The 23197-nt window shown below is 47.0% G+C and overlaps 1 protein-coding gene across 3 annotated transcripts in view; it reads left to right on the forward strand.

The window, feature by feature from the left end:
• Nucleotides 1-23197, forward strand: part of CD2AP (CD2 associated protein) — a 171881-nt gene that overhangs the window by 26736 nt on the left and 121948 nt on the right. For all 3 annotated transcript variants that reach the window (XM_063915246.1, XM_063915247.1, XM_063915244.1), the window contains exon 2: nt 19887-20047. In XM_063915246.1, the coding sequence (XP_063771316.1) occupies nt 19887-20047 (161 nt within the window). The remainder of the gene's footprint in view (nt 1-19886; nt 20048-23197) is intronic.

A 23197-nucleotide genomic window follows, 5' to 3' on the forward strand; every position in this document is an offset into this window, starting at 1 on the left:
AAAAATACAATGACATAGTGAGCACGTAGAACAACATAAATTGTTCAGAAGCTGCAGAGAAGGATATTGCGGCTGGATCCCCCAACCCTCAGACCCAAACAAAGTGAGAAGCCAATTATGTACTCTGAGCAGTACAGTGCACCACACACATGTGGCCTGTGGCCTCTAGGGAAGTGGTGCAGTCCCAGGGAGGAGGGGTGGGGGGGAGGGTATAGTAATGGGCAGCAGGTCACTGGTCTGTGGACAGCACAGGCTGTACTGCATTGCGCCCAGTTTTATGGAGTCCCCACTTCTTGAGCTACCCAGCATCCGGACGGATACAGTGAGGGCATCCAGCTAAGATGTGCGGACTGCCTTCACCTGACGGTACTGTGGGCATTTCCCAGCCATCCCACTGAATTAAAAGTATTTTCTCTTACGTCCTAGAGGATGCTGGGGACTCCGTAAGGACCATGGGGTATAGACGGGCTCCGCAGGAGACATGGGCACTATAAAGAACTTTAGAATGGGTGTGCACTGGCTCCTCCCTCTATGCCCCTCCTCCAGACCTCAGTTAGATCCTGTGCCCAGAGGAGACTGGGTGCATTACAGGGAGCTCTCCTGGGTTTCTCTGAAAAAAGACTTTTGTTAGGTTTTTTATTTTCAGGGAGCACTGCTGGCAACAGGCTCCCTGCATCATGGGACTGAGGAGAGAGAAGCAGATCTACTTAAGTGATAGGCTCTGCTTCTTAGGCTACTGGACACCATTAGCTCCAGAGGGAGTCTGAACGCAGGTCTCCCCTCGCCGTTCGTCCCAGAGCCGCGCCGCCGTCCTCCTCGCAGAGCCGGAAGATAGAAGCCGGGTGAGTATAAGAAGAAAAGAAGACTTCAAGGCGGCAGAAGACTTCAGATCTTCCCAGAGGTAAGCGTGCAGCGGTAACACTGCGCGCCATTGCTCCCACACAATCCACACTAGCAGGCACGGATGGGCGCAGGGGGGGCTCCCTGGGCAGCAATATAAACCTCTAAGGCTGGCATAGGAGTATTATAGGCTGCGGAGGCAGTAGTTATATAAATCCCCCGCCAGTATTATGAAATTGAGCGGGACCGAAGCCTGCCGCTTGAGGGGGCGGAGCTTGGTCCCACAGCACTAACCAGCACCATTTTCTCCACGGAGCACTGCAGAGACGCTGGCTCCACGGACTCTCCCCTGCTGAACACTGTGACACAGGGCTAAAAGGGGGGCGGGGGGCACTTGTGAGGCGCAGTGAGTGTATTATACATAATTATATAAAAAAGCACTATATATTCTGGGAATTTGTTTTCCAGTGTCAGTTGGCGCTGGGTGTGTGCTGGCATACTCTCTCTCTGTCTCTCCTAAAGGCCTTATTGGGGGACTATCTCCAGATAAATATCCATGTGTGTGTGGGGGTGTCGTTATGAGTGTGTCGGCATGTCTGAAGCGGAAGGCTGATCTAAGGAGGAGGTGGAGCAGATGATTGTGGTGTCTCCGTCGGCAACGCCGACACCTGATTGGTTGGACATGTGGAATGTTTTAAATGCAAATGTGACCTTATTGCATAAGAGGTTGGACAAAGCAGAGTCCAGGGAAAAAACAGGGAGTCAATCCATGGCTTTAAATGTGTCACAGGGCCCTTCAGGGTCTCAAAAACGTCCCCTGTCCCAAATAGCAGACACAGATACCGACACGGAGTCTGACTCCAGTGTCGACTACGATGATGCGAGGTTACACCCAAGGGTGGCCAAAAGTATTCATTATATGATTATGGCAATAAAAGATGTTTTGCATATCACAGATGACCCCTCTGTCCCTGACACGAGGGTGCGCATGTATACGGAAAAGAAACCCGAGGTAACCTTTCCCCCATCTCATGAACTGAACGAGTTATTTGAAAAAGCTTGGGAAACTCCAGACAAAAATCTGCAGATTCCCAAGAGGATCCTTATGGCGTATCCTTTCCCTGCACAGGACAGGGTACGGTGGGAATCCTCGCCCAGGGTGGACAAGGCTTTAACGCGCTTGTCCAAGAAGGTGGCGCTACCGTCACCCGACACAGCAGCCCTCAAGGATCCTGCTGATCGCAGACAGGAAGACTACCTTAAAATCTATTTATACACATACGGGGGCTTTACTCAGACCGGCAATAGCGTCGGCATGGGTATGTAGCGCGGTTGCAGCTTGGACAGATACCTTGTCCGCTGACATTGAGGCCCTAGATAGGGATACCATTTTATTGACCTTAGGTCACATTAAAGACGCAGTCTCATATATGAGAGACGCTCAGAGAGACGTTGGGCTGCTAGGTTCAAGAGCCAACGCCATGGCTATTTCTGCTAGGCGAGCCCTGTGGACCCGCCAATGGACGGGGGATGCCGACTCAAAAAAGCATATGGAGGTTTTACCTTACAAAGGTGAAGTTTTATTTGGGGAAGGTCTCGCGGACCTGGTTTCCACAGCTACCGCGGGTAAATCTACTTTTCTCTGACGTCCTAGTGGATGCTGGGAACTCCGTAAGGACCATGGGAATAGACGGGCTCCGCAGGAGACTGGGCACTCTAAAAGAAAGATTAGGTACTATCTGGTGTGCACTGGCTCCTCCCTCTATGCCCCTCCTCCAGACCTCAGTTAGAATCTGTGCCCGGCCAGAGCTGGGTGCTCCTAGTGGGCTCTCCTGAGATTGCTAGAAAGAAAGTATTTGTTAGGTTTTTATTTTCAGTGAGATCTGCTGGCAACAGACTCACTGCTACGTGGGACTGAGGGGAGAGAAGCAAACCTACCTGCTTGCAGCTAGCTTGTGCTTCTAAGGCTACTGGACACCATTAGCTCCAGAGGGTTCGAACACAGGGCCTGACCTCGATCGTCCGTTCCCGGAGCCGCGCCGCCGTCCCCCTTGCAGAGCCAGAAGAGAAGCGATGAAATCGGCGGCAGAAGACTCCTGTCTTCATTAAGGTAGCGCATAGCACCGCAGCTGTGCGCCATTGCTCCCACTGCACACCACACACTCCGGTCACTGTAGGGTGCAGGGCGCTGGGCGCCCTGGGCAGCAATAAGTATACCTTTTGGCAATATATACACATAATACAGTCTGGAAAACTGTATATGTGTAAAACCCCCGCCATTTTTAGTCAGAAACAGGAAAGAAGCCTGCCGCTGAGGGGGCCGGGCCTTCTTCCTCAGCACACCAGCGCCATTTTCTCTTCACAGCTCCGCTGGAAGGAAGCTCCCCAGGCTCTCCCCGGCAGTATCCTGGTACACAAATGGTTAAAAGAGAGGGGGGGGGGACATAAATTTAGGCGCAAATTTGTATATACAGCAGCTACTGGGTAAACACTGAGTTGTAGTGTAATCCCTGGGTTATATAGCGCTGGGGTGTGTGCTGGCATACTCTCTCTCTGTCTCTCCAAAGGGCCTTGTGGGGGAACTGTCCTCAAATAGAGCATCCCCTGTGTGTGTGGTGTGTCGGTACGCGTGTGTCGACATGTCTGAGGTAAAAGGCTCCTCTAAGGAGGTGATAGAGCGGATATGTGTGTGAGAGGGTGTCTCCGTCGACAACGCCGACACCTGTTTGGATATGTGTAAGTGCTAAGGTGAATTTATTGCACAAAAGGTTAGGGAACAGACAGGAAATCTACCCATGTCTGTCCCTATGTCGCAGAGACTTTCAGAGTCTCGCAATGCTCACTATCCAAAATAACAAACACTGATATCGACACGGAGTTTAACTCCACTGTCGACTACGATAATGCAAAGTTACAGCCAAGATGGCTATAAGGTATTCAATATATGATTATTGTAATAAAAGATGATTTGCATATCACTGATGACTCATCTGTCCCTGACACGAGAGTACACATGTTTAAGGGGAAGAATGCTGAGGTAAATTTCCCTCCTCTCATGAGGAAAAAGAGCGGGAATCTCCAGACAAGAGACGTCGGCTTCCCACAAGAGAATTCTCAGGCTGTATCCTTTCCCCACTAGGGCCAGGATGTGTTGAGAATCTTCCCCTAGGGTGTCACGTTTGCACAGATGGTAGCACTTGCTATTCTCAGGGATCCTGCAGATAGCGTGCACATTCCTAGTATACTACCCAGACCGGCAATTGTGTCGGCATGGGTTTATAGCGCTGTGGCAGCGTGGACAGGTACCTTATCAGCAGAGATGAGACCCTAGTATGCAATATAAATATATTAAAGATGCTGTCTTAAGTGATAGATATATAGTTATAAAGCATGCCCAAAGAGACATGAGTATACTGGGTCCTAGAGTCAAAGCTATGTCAATCTCTGCTTGACGTGTCCTGTAGAATATGCATTGGACAGATGATGCCGACTTAAGAGGCATATGGAAGGCTGAGGATTGTGTGGAGAAGGGTTCTCGGGCCTGGTCTCCACAGCTATAGCTGGTAATTCTGCTAGTTTGCCTTATATTCCTGCACAGCCTAAGAAAGCACGACATTATTAAATGCAGCCTTTCGTATAAAGAAACAAAAAAGTCTGAGGGGCGTCCTTTCTTGTCAGAGTCGGGCAGCTAGTTCCCAGGAACAGAAGTCCTCCCCGGCCCCTACAAAAATCCACCAATGTCGCTGGGGCTCCACAGGCGGAGCTAGGCCCGGTGGGGACACGCCTTCGTAAGTTCAGCCACAAGTGGGTTCACTCCCTGTTCGATCCCTGGGCAATAGATATTGTGTCTCAGGGATACAAGCTGGACTGTGAGAAGATGCCCCCTCACCGACGGCCCTGCGGGCTTCCCCACAAGAGAGGGAGCCAGTGTTATCTGCAATTCACAAATTGTATCTTTAACAGGTGGTGGTCAAGGGTCCCCTCCTTCAACAAGAGGGTGTTATTATTAGACCATGTTGTAATCCCGAAACCAGACGGTTCGGTCAGACCCATATTGAATTAAAAATCCCTGAACATATACCTGAGAAGGTTCAAGTTCAAGATGGAATCGCTAAGAGCGGTCAGCGCAAGCCTAAAAAGAGGGAGACTTTATTGTGAATAAGGGATGCATACCTTCAGGTCCCCATTTATCCACCTCATTAGGCGTACCTCAGAATTGCGGTACGGGATTGTCATTACCAATTTCAGATGTTGCCGTTTGGTCTCTCCACGGCCCCGAGAATATTCACCATGGTAATGGCGGATATGATTGTGCTCCTGCGGAAGCAAGGTGTCACTATTATCACGTACTTGGACGATCTCCTCATAAAAGCGAGATCAAGAGAGCAGTTGCTGAACAGCGTATCACTTTCTCTGGAAGTGTAACGGCAACACGGCTGGATTCTATATATTCCAAAGTCGCAGTTGGTCCTACAGCTCATCTGCCTCTCCTAGGCACGATCCTAGACACAGGCCATAAAAAGGGTTATCTCCCGATAGAGAGAGCTCAGGAGCTCATGACACTGGTCAGGAATCTATTAAAACCAAAACAGGTGTCAGTGCATCACTGCACTCGAGTCCTGGGAAGGATGGTGGCATCATACGAGGCCATCCCTTTAGGCAGGTTCCATGCGAGGACCTTCCAATGGGACTTACTGGACAAGTGGTCCGGATCACCTCTTCAGATGCATCGGTTAATCACCCTATCCCCCAGGGCCAGGGTGTCTCTCCTGTGGTGGCTGCAGAGGTAGAAGCCACCAGAATTCTTCGCTGGGCGGAGAATCAAGTAAGCGCACTGTCAGCAGTGTTCGTTCCGGGAGTGGACATCTGGGAAGCAGACTTCCTTAGCAGGCACGACCTCCACCCGGGAAAGTGGGGACTTCATCAGGAAGTCTTCACGCAGTTTGCAAATTGATGGGAACTGCCTAAGGTGGACTAGATGGCGTCCCACCTCAATAAAAAGCTAAAAAAAGGTTTTACGCCGGGTCAAGGGACCCTCAGGTGATAGCTGTGGTCGCACTAGTAACACTGTGGGTGTTCCAGTCGGTCTCTGTATTCCCTCCTCTTCCTCTCATACCCAAGGGCTGAGAATTGTAATAAAAGGAGGAGTGAAAACAATATTCTTTGCTCCGAATTGGCCAAGAAGGACTCGGTACCCGGAGCTGCAGGAAATGCTCTCAGAGGACTCAGGGCTTCTGCCTCTCAGACAGGACATGTTGCAACAGGGGCCCTGTCTGTTCCAAAACTTACCGCGGCTGCATTTGACGGCATGGCGGTTGAACGCCGGATCCTAGCGGAAAAGGGCATTCCGGATGCAGTTATTCCTACGCTGATAAAGGCTAGGAAAGACGTGACAGCAAGACTTTTTCACTGTATATGGCGAAAATAGGTTGCTTGGTGTGAGGCCGGGAAGGCCCTACAGAGGAATTTCAGCGGGGTCGATTCCTGCACTTCCTACAGTCAGGAGTGACTATGGGCCTAAAATTAGGATCCATAAAGGTCAAGATTTCGGCCCTATCCATTTTTCTCTCAAAAAGAACTGGCTTCACTGCCTGAAGTTTAGACGTTGTTCCGGGGGTGCTGCATATTCAGCCTCCTTTTGTGCCACCGGTGGCACCTTGGGATCTTAACGGTGTGTTGGATTTCCTGAAATCCCACTGGTTTGAGCCACTTAAGACCATGGAGCTAAAATATCTTGCGTGGAAAGTGGTCATGCTATTGGCCTTAGCTTCGGCTAGGCGTGTGTTAGTATTGGCGGTTTTGTCATGTAAAAACCCTTATCTGATCTTCCATATGGACAGGGCAGAATTGAGGACTCGTCCCCAATTTCTTCCTAGGGTGGTATCGTTTCATTTGAACCAGCCTATTGTGGTGCCTGCGGCTACTAGGGACTTGGAGGATTCCAAGTTGCTGGACGTAGTCCGGGTTTTGAAAATTTATGTTTCCAGAAAGGCGGGAGTCAGAAAGTCTGACTCGCTGTTTATTCTGTATGCAGCCAACAAGGTTGGCGCTCCTGCTTCGAAGCAGACTATTGTTCGCTGGATCTATAGCACGATTCAGCTGGTTCACTCTGCGGCTGGATTGCCGCATCCAAAATGGTGAAAGCCCATTCCACAAGGAAGGTGGGCTCTTCTTGGGCTGCTGCCCGTGGGGGCTCGGCTTTACAGCTTTGCCGAGCTGCTGCTTGGTCGGGGTCAAACAAGTTTGCTAAGTTCTACAAATTTGATACCCTGGCTGAGGAGGACCTTGAGTTTGCTCATGCGGTGCTGCAGAGTCATCCGCACTCTCCCGCCCGTTTGGGAGCTTTGGTATAATCCCCATGGTCCTTACGGAGTTCCCAGCATCCACTAGGACGTCAGAGAAAATAAGAATTTACTTACCGATAATTCTATTTCTCGTAGTCCGTAGTGGATGCTGGGCGCCCATCCCAAGTGCGGATTGTCTGCAATACTTGTACATAGTTATTGTTACAAAAATCGGGTTATTATTGTTGTGAGCCATCTTTTCAGAGGCTCCTCTGTTATCATGCTGTTAACTGGGTTCAGATCACAGGTTGTACAGTGTGATTGGTGTGGCTGGTATGAGTCTTACCCGGGATTCAAAATCCTTCCTTATTGTGTACGCTCGTCCGGGCACAGTATCCTAACTGAGGCTTGGAGGAGGGTCATAGGGGGAGGAGCCAGTGCACACCAGGTAGTCCTAAAGCTTTTACTTTTGTGCCCAGTCTCCTGCGGAGACGCTATTCCCCATGGTCCTTACGGAGTTCCCAGCATCCACTACGGACTACGAGAAATAGAATTATCGGTAAGTAAATTCTTATTTTTTGCCTTTTGTTCCCCCACAGCAAAAGAAAACTCCACAATATCAGATGCAGTCCTTTGGTCGCATAAATCCAGAAGAGGTCGGGGCTCATCCTTCCTCGCCAGAGGTAAGGGTAGAGGGAAAAGAACGCCTGCTTCGGCTGGCTCCCAGGAACAGAAGTCCTCTCCGGATTCTACTAAATCCACAGCATGACGCTGGGGCTCCACTGAGGGAGTCCGCACCGTTGGGGGCACGTCTTCGACTCTTCAGCCAGGTCTGGGTTCTGTCAGACGTGGATCCTTGGGGGATGGAAATTGTATCCCAGAGCTACAAACTAGAATTCGAAGAGGTGCCCCCTCGCCGATTTTTCAAATCGGCCTTGCCAGCTTCTCCCCCAGAGAGGGCAGAAGTGTTGGCTGCAATTCAAAAGCTGTGTCAACAGCAAGTGATTGTCACGGTTCCCCTAATCCAACAGAGAAAAGGGTACTATTCAACCCTGTTCGTGGTCCCGAAGCCGGATGGCTCGGTCGGACCCATTTTAAATCTGAAATCCCTAAACCTGTACTTGAAAAGGTTCAAATTCAAGATGGAATCGCTCCGGGCAGTGATCTCCAGTCTGGAAGGGGGGGATTTTATGGTGTCACTGGACATAAAGGATGCATACCTTCATGTCCCCATATATCCTCCTCATCAGGAGTACCTGAGATTCGCTGTACAGGACTATCATTACCAGTTTCAGACGTTGCTGTTTGGGCTTTCCACGGCCCCGAGGATTTTCACGAAGGTGATGGCGGAGATGATGTTGCTCCTGCGCAGGCAGGGAGTCACAATTATCCCATACTTGGACGATGATCTGATAAAAGCGAGATCGAGAGATCAATTGCTGAAAAGCGTGTCACTCTCCCTGAGAGTGCTACAACAGCACGTTTGGATTCTAAATCTGCCAAAGTCGCAATTGATTCCAACGACTTGACTATCGTTCCTAGGCATGATTCTGGACACGGAACAGAAGAGGGTTTTTCTCCCAATGGAAAAAGCTCAGGACCTCCAGAACATGGTCAGAGACCTGCTAAGACCAAAAAGTGTCGGTTCATCAATGCACTTGAGTTCTGGGAAAAATGGTGGCAGCCTACGAGGCCATCCCCTTCGTCAGGTTTCATCCGAGGACATTTCAGTGGGACCTTCTGGACAAGTGGTCGGGTTCCCACCTTCAAATACATCAGAAAATAACCCTGTCCCCCAGGGCCAGGGTGTCTCTCCTGTGGTGGCTGCAGAGTGCTCACCTTCTAGAGCAGGCCTGGCCAACCTGTGGCTCTCCAGATGTTGTGAAACTACACATCCCAGCATGCCTTGCCACAGTTTTAGCATTCCCTAATAGCAAAACTGTGGCAAAGCATGATGGGACTTGTAGTTTTACAACAGCTGGAGAGCCACAGGTTGGCCAGGCCTGTTCTAGAGGGTCGCAGGTTCGGCATTCAGGACTGGGTTCTGGTGACCACGGACGCGAGCCTCCAAAGATGGGAAGCAGTCACACAAGGAAGGAATTTTCAGGGACTGTGGTCAAGCCAGGAGGCTTGTCTACACATCAACATACTGGAATTATGGGCCATATTCTACGACAAGCGGAGAATCTTCTTCGCGACCTACCGGTTCTGATTCAATCGGACAACGTCACAGCCGTGGCTCATGTAAACCGCCAAGGCGGGACAAGGAGCAGAGTGGCAATGGCGGAAGCCACCAGGATTCTGCGCTGGGCAGAAAATCAAGTAAGCGCTCTGCCAGCGGTATTTATTCCGGGAGTGGACAACTGGGAAGCAGACTTCCTCAGCTGACACGATCTCCATCCAGGAGAGTTGGGGTCTTCATCAAGAAGTCTTTGCAGAAATAACAAGTCTTTGGGGACTTCCTCAAATAGACATGATGGCATCACGCCTCAACAAGATGCTTCGGAGGTATTGTGCCAGGTCAAGGGACCCTCAGGCAATAGCGGTGGACACCCTGGTGACACCATGGGTGTTTCAGTCGGTCTATGTGTTCCCTCCTCTTCCTCTCATCTCAAAAATATTGAGAATCATAAGACGGAAAAGAGTACGGACAATACTCATTGTTCCAGATTGGCCTTGAAGGGCCTGGTATTCAGATTGTCAGGAGGTGCTCACAGAAGATCCGTGGCCTCTTCCTCTCAGGGAGGACCTGTTGCAGCAGGGACCCTGCGTGTTCCAAGACTTACCGCAGTTACGTTTGACGGCATGGCGGTTGAACACCAAATCCTAGCGGGGAAGGGTATTCCGGAAGAAGTCATCCCTACTCTGATAAAGGCTAGGAAGAAAGTGACGGCGAAACAATATCACCGTATCTGGAGGAAGTATGTATCTTGGTGTGAAGCCAAGAATGCTCCTACGGAAGGTTTCCACTTGGGACGTTTTCTCCACTTTCTACAGACTGGAGTGGATATGGGCCTAAAGTTAGGCTCCATTAAGGTACAGATTTCGGCCCTATCTATATTCTTTCAGAAGGAATTGGCTTCTCTACCAGAAGTCCAGACTTTTGTACAGGGAGTGCTGCACATCCAGCCTCCTTTTGTGCCCCCAGTGGCACCATGGAACCTTAACATGGTGTTACAGTTCCTAAAATCTCGCTGGTTTGTACCTCTTCAAACAGTTGAATTAAAGTTTCTCACTTGGAAAGTGGTCATGTTGTTGGCCTTGGCATCTGCAAGGAGGGTGTCCGAATTGGCGGCCTTATCTCATAAGAGCCCCTATCTCATTTTCCATGAGGATAGAGCAGAGTTGAGGACTCGTCCTCAATTTTTGCTAAGGTGGTGTCATCTTTTCATATGAACCAACCTATTGTGGTGCCTGTGGCTACGGGAGACTTGGAGGATTCCAAATCCCTTGATGTAGTCAGGGCCTTAAAAATTTACGTAGCCAGGACGGCTCGGGTTAGGAAAACGGAGGCACTGTTTGTCCTGTATGCAGCCAACAAGGTTGGCACTCCTGCTTCTAAGCAGACTATTGCTCGCTGGATCGGTAACACGATTCAGCAGGCTCATTCTACGGCTGGATTGCCGTTACCAAATTCAGTAAAGGCCCATTCCACTAGGAAGGTGGGCTCTTCTTGGGCGGCTGTCCGAGGCGTCTCGGCCTTACAGCTTTGCCGAGCAGCTACTTGGTCGGGTTCAAACACTTTTGCAAAATTCTACAAGTTTGATACCCTGGCTGAGGAGGACCTCATGTTTGCTCAATCGGTGCTGCAGAGTCATCCGCACTCTCCCGCCCGGTTTGGAGCTTTGGTATAATCCCCATGGTACTTACGGAGTCCCCAGCATCCTCTAGGATGTAAGAGAAAATAAGATTTTAAACCTACCGGTAAATCTTTTTCTCCTAGTCCGTAGAGGATGCTGGGCGCCCGTCCCAGTGCGGACATATTTCTGCATGACTTGTATATAGTTATTCCTTACATAAGGGTTATGTTACAGTTAAGATCAGTCGTTGGCTGATACTGTTTTGTTCATACTGTTAACTGGTTGCGTATAGTCCAGGTTATACAGTGTGGATGGTGTGGGCAGGTATGAATCTTGCCCTTAGATTAACAGAAATCCTTTCCTCGTACTGTCCGTCTCCTCTGGGCACAGTTTCTCTAACTGAGGTCTGGAGGAGGGGCATAGAGGGAGGAGCCAGTGCACACCCATTCTAAAGTTCTTTATAGTGCCCATGTCTCCTGCGGAGCCCGTCTATACCCCATGGTCCTTACGGAGTCCCCAGCATCCTCTACGGACTAGGAGAAAAAGATTTCCGGTAGGTTTAAAGTCTTATTTTTATAGTTTTTCCTTTGTCTGTGTTCGTGTTCTTGAGGGCTACAGGATCTCCCTCAATTTGATAATTCAGCTGTGATAAAATCCTTCTATTATCACAGAGTTATATTCATCCTTTAAAGTAAGGATCTCCATGTTGGCAGAGCTTTCATCTGATTCCTGGGCTAGCTGCCTACTTCTGCTTGGACACATTTTATCTTTGTAGGTTTACAGCTATGACATTCAGTGATTCCAACTTGAAATGTGCATCGCTCTGTCTGGCATCTGAAAGTTGTATCATCTTGTGACGTTACGTAGTCGTGAATAACGTTTTTCTAAAAAAAAAACAGCCACATTTGCAATCTTCCTGATTCCCCTTCTGGCGTTGCTGTCTGCTAAACCAGCCGTAGGAGGTTATGGTAACTGGGACTATTAGATGTTACGGAAGGGACACATAGATGGCTTGCTGTAGAGGTTTTTCATGGCTGTCATTGGCTCCAGACAAAGTGGGCTCCTGTTGAATATAATTAACAAGGCACAAACCTTTGCTAGTCTTCCGTGAGCATTAAGTGGTGCTCCCCGTGTAGGCATGCTTGTGTATGTATTCCATGCCTGTGAGAGAAATGATTGCTGACCAACCTGCCATTCTGTGTATGCCCCCCTGTTTCATAGAAAATGCCCTTGTTTCAGGAACGTTGTACAGTTGCGTTAGTAGTGGATCTTCTTCCTGGTATTTGTAACCCGTGAAAATGCTGCACCCTGCGTTACGTATACAGTAGCATGAAGATGATTTCATAGGATTTGTATTGCTCTGCTAACTAGAGGGATTTCAGTAAGTGCGAGGCTTCTTTGAAGTACATTTGTGGCTACCAAGTTTATCTGACAGTCTCCTGCATTTATACATATGTTTGTTCACCACTGTCTGTCGTTATCTGCGGCTCTAGGTCTCGGCAATGCGTACAGTTTATATATACACACACGTAAGGGCCCTACACACTTGCCAATAACGATGATAGATATGAACGACATTGTTAAAAAATGAACAATAAATAGTTTCTATCGGTCAGTGTGTATGCATCAACGATGAACAATGCGTGGCCTTGCGATTGTTGATCTATCCTCATTTATACATGCAATTTGGATGATATAGATGTATGTACATATGTTTATCGTCCAAATTGACCATCAGTATTGTCCAGTGTGTAGGCAAAAATCGTCGGTGGAACAATCAGCCATCGATAATATCGTTGGCCGATTAAAATCTGTAACATTGCCCAGTGTGTAGGGCTCAATAGAACTCATAATATACCTGTGGAAACACATTTGTATTGCTATAGTGACCACCAAGACCAGGGAGTGGTATCACTGTAGGTACCAGAAATATTGCCTTATTGTCTTGTTCCTCTGTAATTATTCCATTAGGTCTTCTCTTACTCTACAAGTGCACCCTTATCTTCTGTCTTGCCTATGTCACTGCTTCCTTTTAAAGCTTTAATACCATCTAAAGTGAACATTTTTGTTTCATTTAAGCTAGTGGTGCAAGAGGTGTGTGTGTGAGGAGGAGAGCCAATGAAAGGCGGCAATGTCCTTGATTGCAGTCTCTTGATTGGTCCTCCCGCTCCCCTAACATATCATCCAAAGTATGACACAAGCCTGGTTATTGGCTGTGCTGGGGCACGAAGATGCTGGTTTATTCTTCCAACTTAGCGATTGGCATGTTTTCCTGAAATATTATTGTGGTCATTATGTAATGATAATTTATGGTAATGACTACAGTTTGTTAATGGGAATATTTTTACAATGCTAATATGGTTCCACACCCAGAAACTGGCTGTGAGCTTTCTGCAGAGGTCTGTAGGATCCCGGAGAACCAGTTCAAGGTTGTGGCCCCAAGTGCTGATTATTACTGCATTGTGGTGGCTGCAGGACTTGCCTGCCTGCCACGTCTGGAGTCTCCTCGCTGTGATACAAGGACGTACTGTATAAGTCATTTGGAAATAAATGTTATTTATTGCTTCAGTAGATATATCATTTAGGCAATATTAAAGAGGGGGGCGGGCAACGACCATTTAATCTATAGAATGTAAGCTTGTGAGCAGGGCCTTCCTACCGCTATGTCTGTCTGTTTTTACCCAGTTTTTGTTCTATTACTGTTGCTCTAATTGTAAAGCGCAACGGAATATGCTGCGCTATATAAGAAACTGTTAGTAAATAAAATAAATAATAAATCAGCCCCCATTGTTTTGTGTGTGTGTGTTTGTGTATACAGTATGTATGTGTGTATATACAGTTAGAGAAGCTGATGTCCCCCATGTACTAGTGTTCCGCACTGTGGGTCCCGTGCACCCATCCGACGTTTAACTAGGCTGCGTTAGCGCCCCGGCTACCTCCTCTCACATAGGTAGCAGGGCAGCACTGCAGCTTCTGTCTCTGGGTCCGACTCCACTCCCCGCCTCCCTCTTCGCCCCCGCAACCAGCATTAGGAGGACAGAGACAGCCGGGGAGGATGGAGCCAAACATAAGTATAACACACTCCACTTCTCTCTCGCATTGTAAAATGGGCTACGTCTGGCGAAGTGTATGTAAAAAGGGGACTCTGCTGCTGTAATGTGTGAAAGGGGGCTCTACTTGCCGTACAGTGTAAAAGGGTACTCTACCTGGTGTAATGTGTATAAGGGGCTGTTCCTGGTGTGTATAAGGGGTACTACTGTGTGGTGTAATGTGACTGACGGACACCATTGTGCGGTGTAATGTGAATTGGTACTATTCTGTGTACACACCCCTTCCCGTTGTGCTTGCTGGAGGGGGGAGGCAATATCATTGTGTCTAGGGGCGGCTTTACCCCTAAATCCGGCTCTGGTGCTGGCATGCAGACTACTGAAAAGTGCTATGTGCAAGTTAATTGGAGCCACAATAAAGCCATGTGACTCAAAAAGGCATATTCATGTATGTCATACAAAAAAAATCACCCATGTGACACTGATAACAACTCACTGATGGAGATTTGTTTTTTTACTTTGAAGTCCTCAGGGTGATTCACAGCATCACCTTCAAACCAGTAACTCCCAGCCGGGAAGAACACTTTTGATAGTGTGATAATGTGTTTTACAAGTTTTAGACACAATTACATGCTAAACACGTATACAAATGGACTTGTACAATATGTAAAATAAGATATGCTTATCTGATGTCATGTATCATTGGAGAGGTAGCGGTAAGTAGCCCAGTGCGTTTTGTCCCTTCACGCTTTTTGTGGGACTTCCTCAGGGGTTGATGTCACATCAATTGTGACATCATTATAATTAATGATTACATTTATCACCCTCAGTCTCTGATTCTTGTCACATTAAATATTCTTTGCCCCTGACTATGGGCAGCTAATCTGCAAATAGTCTTTTCAATGAAAAGTCTCAGTTCTGTCTCTCACAGGGTATAGCCACAGGCCCCAGCCTGGCTTTGGCTGCCACAGCTGCTGATTTGTACAGTCTCACAATCTGGCCTGCTTCCTTGCAGGTTTAGGCTCAGGCCACCTGGCCCTGAACGGCTTGCTAGCACAATTAGCTCTGTCTCTACAGGGCAGCATACACGGGCCACAGCCTATCCTGACTGCAGACTCTTCCAGTCTTGACTCCTGACTGCAGCCAATAGATGTTCTGACCTGTCTTTTCTCCCCTGTATGGTCAGACCCCTCCTGCCGCACTCTGAACACGTCAGTAATGCAATTTACCTTCATACTGCCACAATCTGTATCGTTTCATAGCATTTGCGCTCAGGGCAGTATTGAACTCTTAGGGCAAGATTCAAATGTTTTGCCATCGGCAGTAATAGAAAGCACCCAGATGGAGTTATTCTGTTGTAGCTCCGTGCGGGCGCTGTGGCTGCTGGTGTCTGCATTTGAGCTTGCACCCCTCTGCCAAATGGCACTTTTCACAAACGTGCCCAGCACTTTGGTCACGTTTAGCCAATTAGCGCAAAAAAACACAATTGAATTGCGCCCTGCGATCTCTCGTCATTTTAGACGGGATATTGAGGGCGTGAATTAATTGAATAACACTCTTAATCAGTAATTTAAGGTGAAAATGCCTTAAAAATGTTTGAAAATGGCCCACAATTGAATACGCAGGGGGTGGTGTGGGGGAGGGGGGGGGGGGGCGAATTCAATAGCGCTGTAATGATTGGTTCTGATTCAATACCCCCTATATGTCTGCATGCTGTATTTTGTGTTTTAGGAAATGTCCCTATAATGTAGTGAGCTTGGCATTTTTCCCAGTGCAGACTCATAGGGGTCGATTCAATTCTCTGACAGTTGAATAGCGCCTGGAATGAGCTCTCTGTGCTATTCAATACAGCGCCAAGTGACACTCAGTTGTCGGGAATTCTTCTCTCACCCTCGGGGGATGCGAGAGGAAATCCGACAAAAGTGAGGCCGGCACGAGGCTGATTCTGTCGGGAATCAGCATCGCGCGGGAGGTTGAGTTGGAGAATGCCCGTTCTCCCTAAAAATCAACCTATTAAGTCCGGGAGAACGGGCATTCACCGACTTAACTTGAGCCGAATTGAATAGCGACGGGAGCTAATTCCCGGCGCTATTCAACTGTCGGAGAATTGAATTGACCCCATAGCCTTTCAGCTCATATGCCGGTCACCCATATGGGTATGCACATGGATTGTTAAAGCACAGGGTTTCTGGTCAGGCGCAAGATCTAAAAGCAGAGGCGTATCCTGACCGATGTGCAGGAGTCTTGTGGAGAGACGATGGCCCTGCACACACAGCAATTCTAAATGGGAGATATTTTTGCGGTATATTAGCTTTCCTTTTTCCATTTCTTGCAATGGAGTTTTTATACATGCCATGAAGCAACATAGTAATAGAAGCATTGTTCTTTATCCATAAAAAGTGTGGTTACAATGCATTTAAAGCAAAATCTGGAATATTTATCTCTTTTGACTGTTATACTGTAGAGTACTCTGGCTGATTGAGACACACGAGCCACCTTCTGCCTCTTACTGCTGCCTCTTTGCCACTTTGTCATCATACCATGAGTGCAGCACTGAGGTCACGATTTAAATTTCCAGTCATCACATATATGTATGGAGTTTGTATGTTCTCCTTGTGTTTGCATGGTTTTCCTCCAGGTGATCCGGTTTCCTCACACACCCCGAAAACATACTCGCTCGTGATTTGGCTTTCAACAGAAAATTAACCCTAGGGAATGCCCATGTGATTGGGATTATAGATTGTAAGCTCCACTGGCACAGGGACATGTGAATGAGTATTCTGTATACAGTGCTGCGGTATGTGTGTGCGCTATATAAAGAGCCGTTAATAAATGAAATAAATGTGCTCTTCATCTGCTGATGAAGCTTATTACAAATCGGATGAATGGTTTCTTATGGGCTTGTTCCCACTATGGCTTTCTATAATGTTAACGCTGTATTTGACTGTTTAGAATGCAGCCTGTGTGTGTATCTCAAGTGAAGGGTAACATGTGCAGAGGGTGTCTCTGTGTTCTTCCTTAGTCCGCCTATCCTGCCCCAGACGTGAGGTTTGGTTAGGGAAAGTTCATTTTAGACCGTCCTCTGCCCTCTCATGCCGTCCATATGAATCAAAACCACTGAAGAAAGCTACTTTTGGGACTGCGCTGCCAGAGTTAAATTATAGTTTTATTCAATCCACTGGAACGACACACACAAAACTGCTGCTTTACCAGTGGATAATGCTGCTTTATTTTTATTTTTATGTAAGACTATAAAAGACAAAACACCAAAAATAAACATCCAACAAAACACTTTTTCTGAGGGTTTTTTTTTATTATTAGTTTGTTCCTTACCAGAGGAAAGAGGGCAAAGCAGAGACATAACAAGGCAGAAAAAGCAGAAACTACTGAAAATGCAATAAAGTCAGAATATAAGAATAAAACAGAAAGTGCTTATGTCATGGCTATTTCCACACTGCTGTATTGATTGCTGATTTCGGGCACATTGGGAATGTGTAAGGGCTTTTTTTTGGTAAAGAAATCCCCTTTGTGTTCTCTCTTACTGTAAGCACTTGCAGCAGACTGCAGTGTGATGCATAACGTGCCAGCCCTAGGACCCGCGCCTTCCAGTGATACTATTATCGCTTGTCCATAGTGGCTTGTGCCAGCGCTGTGTGGCGGTGCGTAGTGACCAGTTCAGGCAGACAGTGGGCAGCGCAGCTTTCTGTGTGATTTGTATTTAGGATGAGGTAATGAATGTCTTGTAGCTAGCGGCTGTGCAGGTCAGGGTTAGCATAGTAAGTCTGCCAGTAAGTGTTTCAGCATGTACAGCAGGCGCAATGCCCCCCCCCCCCCCCCCCCTGACACAGACACACACACAGACACACACACAGACACACACACAGACACACACACAGACACACACACAGACACACACACAGACACACACACAGACACACACACAGACACACACACAGACACACACACAGACACACACACAGACACACACACAGACACACACACAGACACACACACAGACACACACACAGACACACACACAGACACACACACAGACACACACACAGACACACACACAGACACACACACAGACACACACACAGACACACACACAGACACACACACAGACACACACACAGACACACACACAGACACACACACAGACACACACACAGACACACACACAGACACACACACAGACACACACACAGACACACACACAGACACACACAGACACACACACAGACACACACACAGACACACACACAGACACACACACAGACACACACACAGACACACACACAGACACACACACAGACACACACACAGACACACACACAGACACACACACAGACACACACACAGACACACACACAGACACACACACAGACACACACACAGACACACACACAGACACACACACAGACACACACACAGACACACACACAGACACACACACAGACACACACACAGACACACACACAGACACACACACAGACACACACACAGACACACACACAGACACACACACAGACACACAGACACACACACAGACACACACACAGACACACACACAGACACACACACAGACTCACACACAGACTCACACACAGACTCACACACAGACTCACACACAGACTCACACACAGACACACACACAGACTCACACACAGACTCACTCACTCACTCACTCACTCACTCACTCACTCACTCGCACGCACTCTCTCGCTAATGGCTTCCACTGCGGGGATTGGGAAAATGGAGTTGCATCCTGGGTAAATAGAGTGTGTTTGTGGGATAGGAGAGACACCTCGATGCAGCGTTGGGTCCAATATACTATGTGTTTGTTTGTGTGTATAATATACAATATATTATTATGTTTCTTATATAGCGCAGCGTATTCCGTTGCGCTTTACAGATATAGTATGTTTTTAGTATTCTGCAATTGCAAAAACCGTTTTTTGGTGGCACCTAAGTCTGATATCTGCTGCAGTACCTTATTAATAAGTGGCCACAGTACTAAAGGGTGTAGTTAGTTACTAAGCCTTGGAGAGAGATAAAGTACCTACCAACTAGCTCGTAGCTGTCATTTTTCAAACACCGCCTGTAACATGGCAGTTAGAAGCTGATTGGCTCGTACTTTATCTCTCTCCAAGACTTAGTAAATAGACCCCTTGATCTTGCGGCAAGCCTCAGAAAATGTATTAAACTGTTTTTTAACTGAGGGGAAGTCAGGATAATGTAAACAAACCCAGGCAGAATGCACACCTCCAAGTCACCGATGCTTTGTTACACTGCGAGCAGTAGATGGGGTGTTATGTTCGGGACCACGCTGTCCCTCCTGTCACACTCTCATCATGTGGTTCCTGTACCTTATGCTGTATAGCTGATAAAGCAGCTCAGATGTGGGCCCCTCTGTGTGTAACTGAAGTGTGTCCTGCCTACAGTATGTTTGCTCCTGTGGCATTTGTGACTGGAGGTGTTTCTGCACGCAGAAGTGTGTTTTTTATTTTATTTTTATGAAATGTGCTATGAGCTTTTTAAATGCCTGAACGTTAAAACCTATAGTAATCCCAATCAAATGGAATTGGCAGCTGTAGCTATATATGTCACATGACCCGTCCTTCCCGGGGCCCCATCATTTGACCTGGAATACCCACTGGGAAATCCAAAAGTCTCTGATGTGGTCAGAGGTTTCCAGACCTGTGAATCTGCTTTTCACTGCAGACTACAACTGTGTCCACCATATTAACCGTTCAGAAAATGGGATGTTTTATATTGCTACCAAAAATACACAGCGACACATTTATTATAGCAAAATAAAAATATTCCTATAATACGGAGCAAGTTTGAACGAAGTGCTGTCAGTGTTCCTGTGTCTGACGATTGACCCTGTTTAATGTTTTGTACCCTTCCAGTTGAGTACATTGTGGAATATGACTACGAAGCGGTACATGAAGATGAGCTGACGATACGGGTGGGGGACATTATCAAGAATGTGAAAAAGCTGGACGAGGAGGGCTGGCTGGAGGGCGAGATCAATGGAAAACGAGGAGCTTTCCCCGATAACTTTGTTAAGGTACGCTGATCCTGATCTCTCTTCTGATTGGCTGATATGTTGAATGGATCTGCAGCGTAATGTGTGTTAATGTGTTGGAGGGATATGCATAATCTTATTGTAATGGCTATACCTTCTGTGCTTATCTCTACTTGTAATGTGGAGACGCTGGGTTACAGTGATGTGGGCAGAAGTACAGTGTGTTAGATACTGATTGGGGCAGTGTTGATTTTCTGGCTAGGGTACTGGGTAGGTTTATTATCTGGCAGGAACACTGGACAGGTAAATGGTGTTGATCATTTGGTCTGTATAATATGTAATTGCCCCAAAAAACATGTTGGTCATCGTCAAATACCGTTTTCCTATTTTAATGTGATACAGTGGCTATTTTTTACATTTTTACCGCAGCCAATTTTTTCATGCAGCCAATTGAATATAAACCCTTGTATTTGAAATTCGGTTCCAGCTCCCACTGTGCATAAGGTGCATGTATTAACTCCACATTACTTTTGGAGCAGAATTATGGGCACTGCATATTTTGAATTGGTGGTTCTTTTGCGACATGAACTTTTGGAGAAGAATTAAATACAAAAGTGTTAAAATGATATGCAGTGGCTGTATGTATGTATGTATTTATTTATAAGCCGTTATTCATATAGCACATTCCCAAGTATTTGGCCTTTCAGATCAGTCCCTGCCCCAGTGGAGCTTAAAATCTGTGCGGTTGATGTAATTCAGAGTGCCGGGAGGGAGCACCTGGAGCTAATTAATTTAGCGCAATATTATTCCCGACTAGAGGATTTCTTCTCGCACCACTCCGGGTGTGTGAGCAGAAATCTGACAAAACTAGGTCTGTAAAGCTGATTTTTGCCCTAGCACGGTGCAAACAGCATCGTGGCAAGGCACTTTAGTCGGAGAATGCCCATTCTCGTGGCTAAACACCCTGTTTAGTCAGTGAGTACGGACAATGTCCGACTTGGCATCGCGCTGAATTGAATGGTTTCGGGAGCTCCTTCCTGACGCTATTTAATTTGCTCTGAATTGGATCGACGCCTGTGTTTCCTACCACATGTATACACACACACACACAAGGGTTAATTTTTTGCAGGAGCCAATTAAATTGCACGCATAATTTTTAATTCTGGATAGGGATGACCATCGATGATTCGAAATAATCGATGATCTATGAGTGACGTTGAATACATTTACCAGATGGTTTCCCGCCATCGATGGTTCACTGCTACCGGTTTTTTTTTCTCTCCATCTGTCGGGGCACTGAGCTTAGCCCCGCCCCTGACACTCAGGAAGCCACGCCCCTGTGCTCTGATTGGCCCGCATTACATTATACAGTAATGCAGGGGTGACCATTGATGGGTAAAACCATTGATGGATCCCTTCCAGATGGTTTTACACTATCGAGGTTATCCATCAATGGTGCCATCGATGGTGACCATCGATGTTGAACCCACCGATGGCCATCCCTAATTGTGGAATGAAACCTGAGCACCCGGAGGAAGGCCATGCAAACACGCGGAGAATACACAAGTGACACATAGTAAGGGCCGTTGAGGAAATAGAACTTGTGATCTCGATAGTGGGAGGCAGTAATGCTAACCATTACACCAACCATGCTGCCCATGTACACACACAATGTATTTTGATAACGGTTTCAGCTTCAGCTACTCTGTGTGTCAATAATATAGCATTTCAGAATGAAAATCTGCCCCTTCTCAGTGGTCAACACCCTACTTACAAAACACTACAAAGTAAGAACAGCGTGGCTCAAAGTTTACTTTACAAAGTCTCTAGCTTCCGATGTCTGGAGTAGTTTGTCCAGGTCCCACACGTCCTCTGAGCCTATTCCTCCATGTGCTTGCCTGTCATCTGTATGCAGGAGAACCTTGTCACATCCAGACTTAATAAGCCTCTGGGAGTTTGGCTGGATGGCGACACGAATTTCCGGCAGTGAAACGTGGAGCTTAGATCTTATTCAGATCGGTTGCCACACACACCCTGAGTGTTTTCTTGGATCTTGCGTTTTTGCATTACTAATGGTTTCAGCTGTGTGGCAATCCTTAATGATTTATTGAAGGGCTTTGTAATTAATTATGCATTATTAAACACAAGTATATTTTCAGCGGTGATACTGATAGTCTTTGGTGACGGAAAATACATATTTAACGCCTAAATATAGATTTGACTAAGTTGACACCCAAATTGACTTTAATTAAAAAATACATGGCTCGCAAATAAGAACGCTGAGTGTATTCAAGCACTTCTGCCCCAGTGCCTCTAGTTTCTGCTATTACAAAGCACTGTTTACCTGTCATTAATGTTGCACTACATGTCCCAGCTTCAGGGTGCAGGGATTGCAAATTCCCTCATCTACCGGACTCCCGAGCCTGGCACTCTGCTTTCCTGTGTGTAGTAGTAACATTGTGATACTGTAGTAACTTGTGCGGCCAGCCTGTAATCTGAGCCGTGTTTGCAGGATGGGGTCCGACTTAACCAGCAGGAAGAGCTCTGCATTGCTGAAATATTTCATCAGATAAAAAAAGATGGTAACATTCCCAGCAAAGGAGTCCGTCTGCTCAGAGTAATACTCCCTTCTCGTTATGTTACCTTTGCCTGTCATAGACCACACAGTAGCAGTCCGCAACTCCCCATTCCTGCGGAAGGAGAGCGGGCACGCCTTGTCTGTGACTGCTGCCCGGTACAGTACATAACATTTATCTTTATTCTACTCTCACAGCGGTTACACATGCAGCTGCAGAAATATCTTGGTTATTGATGTATAAATGGACACCTAATTGATCTAGAAAACTAGGCAACCGTTCTCATAGTAGCATATGGGAATTCATCTTATGCCGATCATTTATGAAATACTAGATTTGTAAATCTCTGCTAACAAAAAACAAATGTTCTGTTAAACTGTATTAAAGAAAATGGATAAATGCACCCTTAGTGTGTTTTTTGTGAGTTTAGTTTGAGAGTTAAGTGTGCAGTCTATATTTTACTGCCACAATCCACGTTCCTTTTAATTGTTGGTCAGCTACATTCTCTAGCAGGGTATCTAACTAGTACCTTATTCTGAACAGTCAAAACGTCTGTATACATCCGTCCTTATCTGGTGTGTCTTACATTATATACAGATGGAGCCCTCTTTATCTT

This window comes from Pseudophryne corroboree, chromosome 4, assembly GCF_028390025.1.
Source record: "Pseudophryne corroboree isolate aPseCor3 chromosome 4, aPseCor3.hap2, whole genome shotgun sequence".
In the NCBI taxonomy this organism is placed as follows: Eukaryota; Metazoa; Chordata; class Amphibia; order Anura; family Myobatrachidae; genus Pseudophryne; species Pseudophryne corroboree.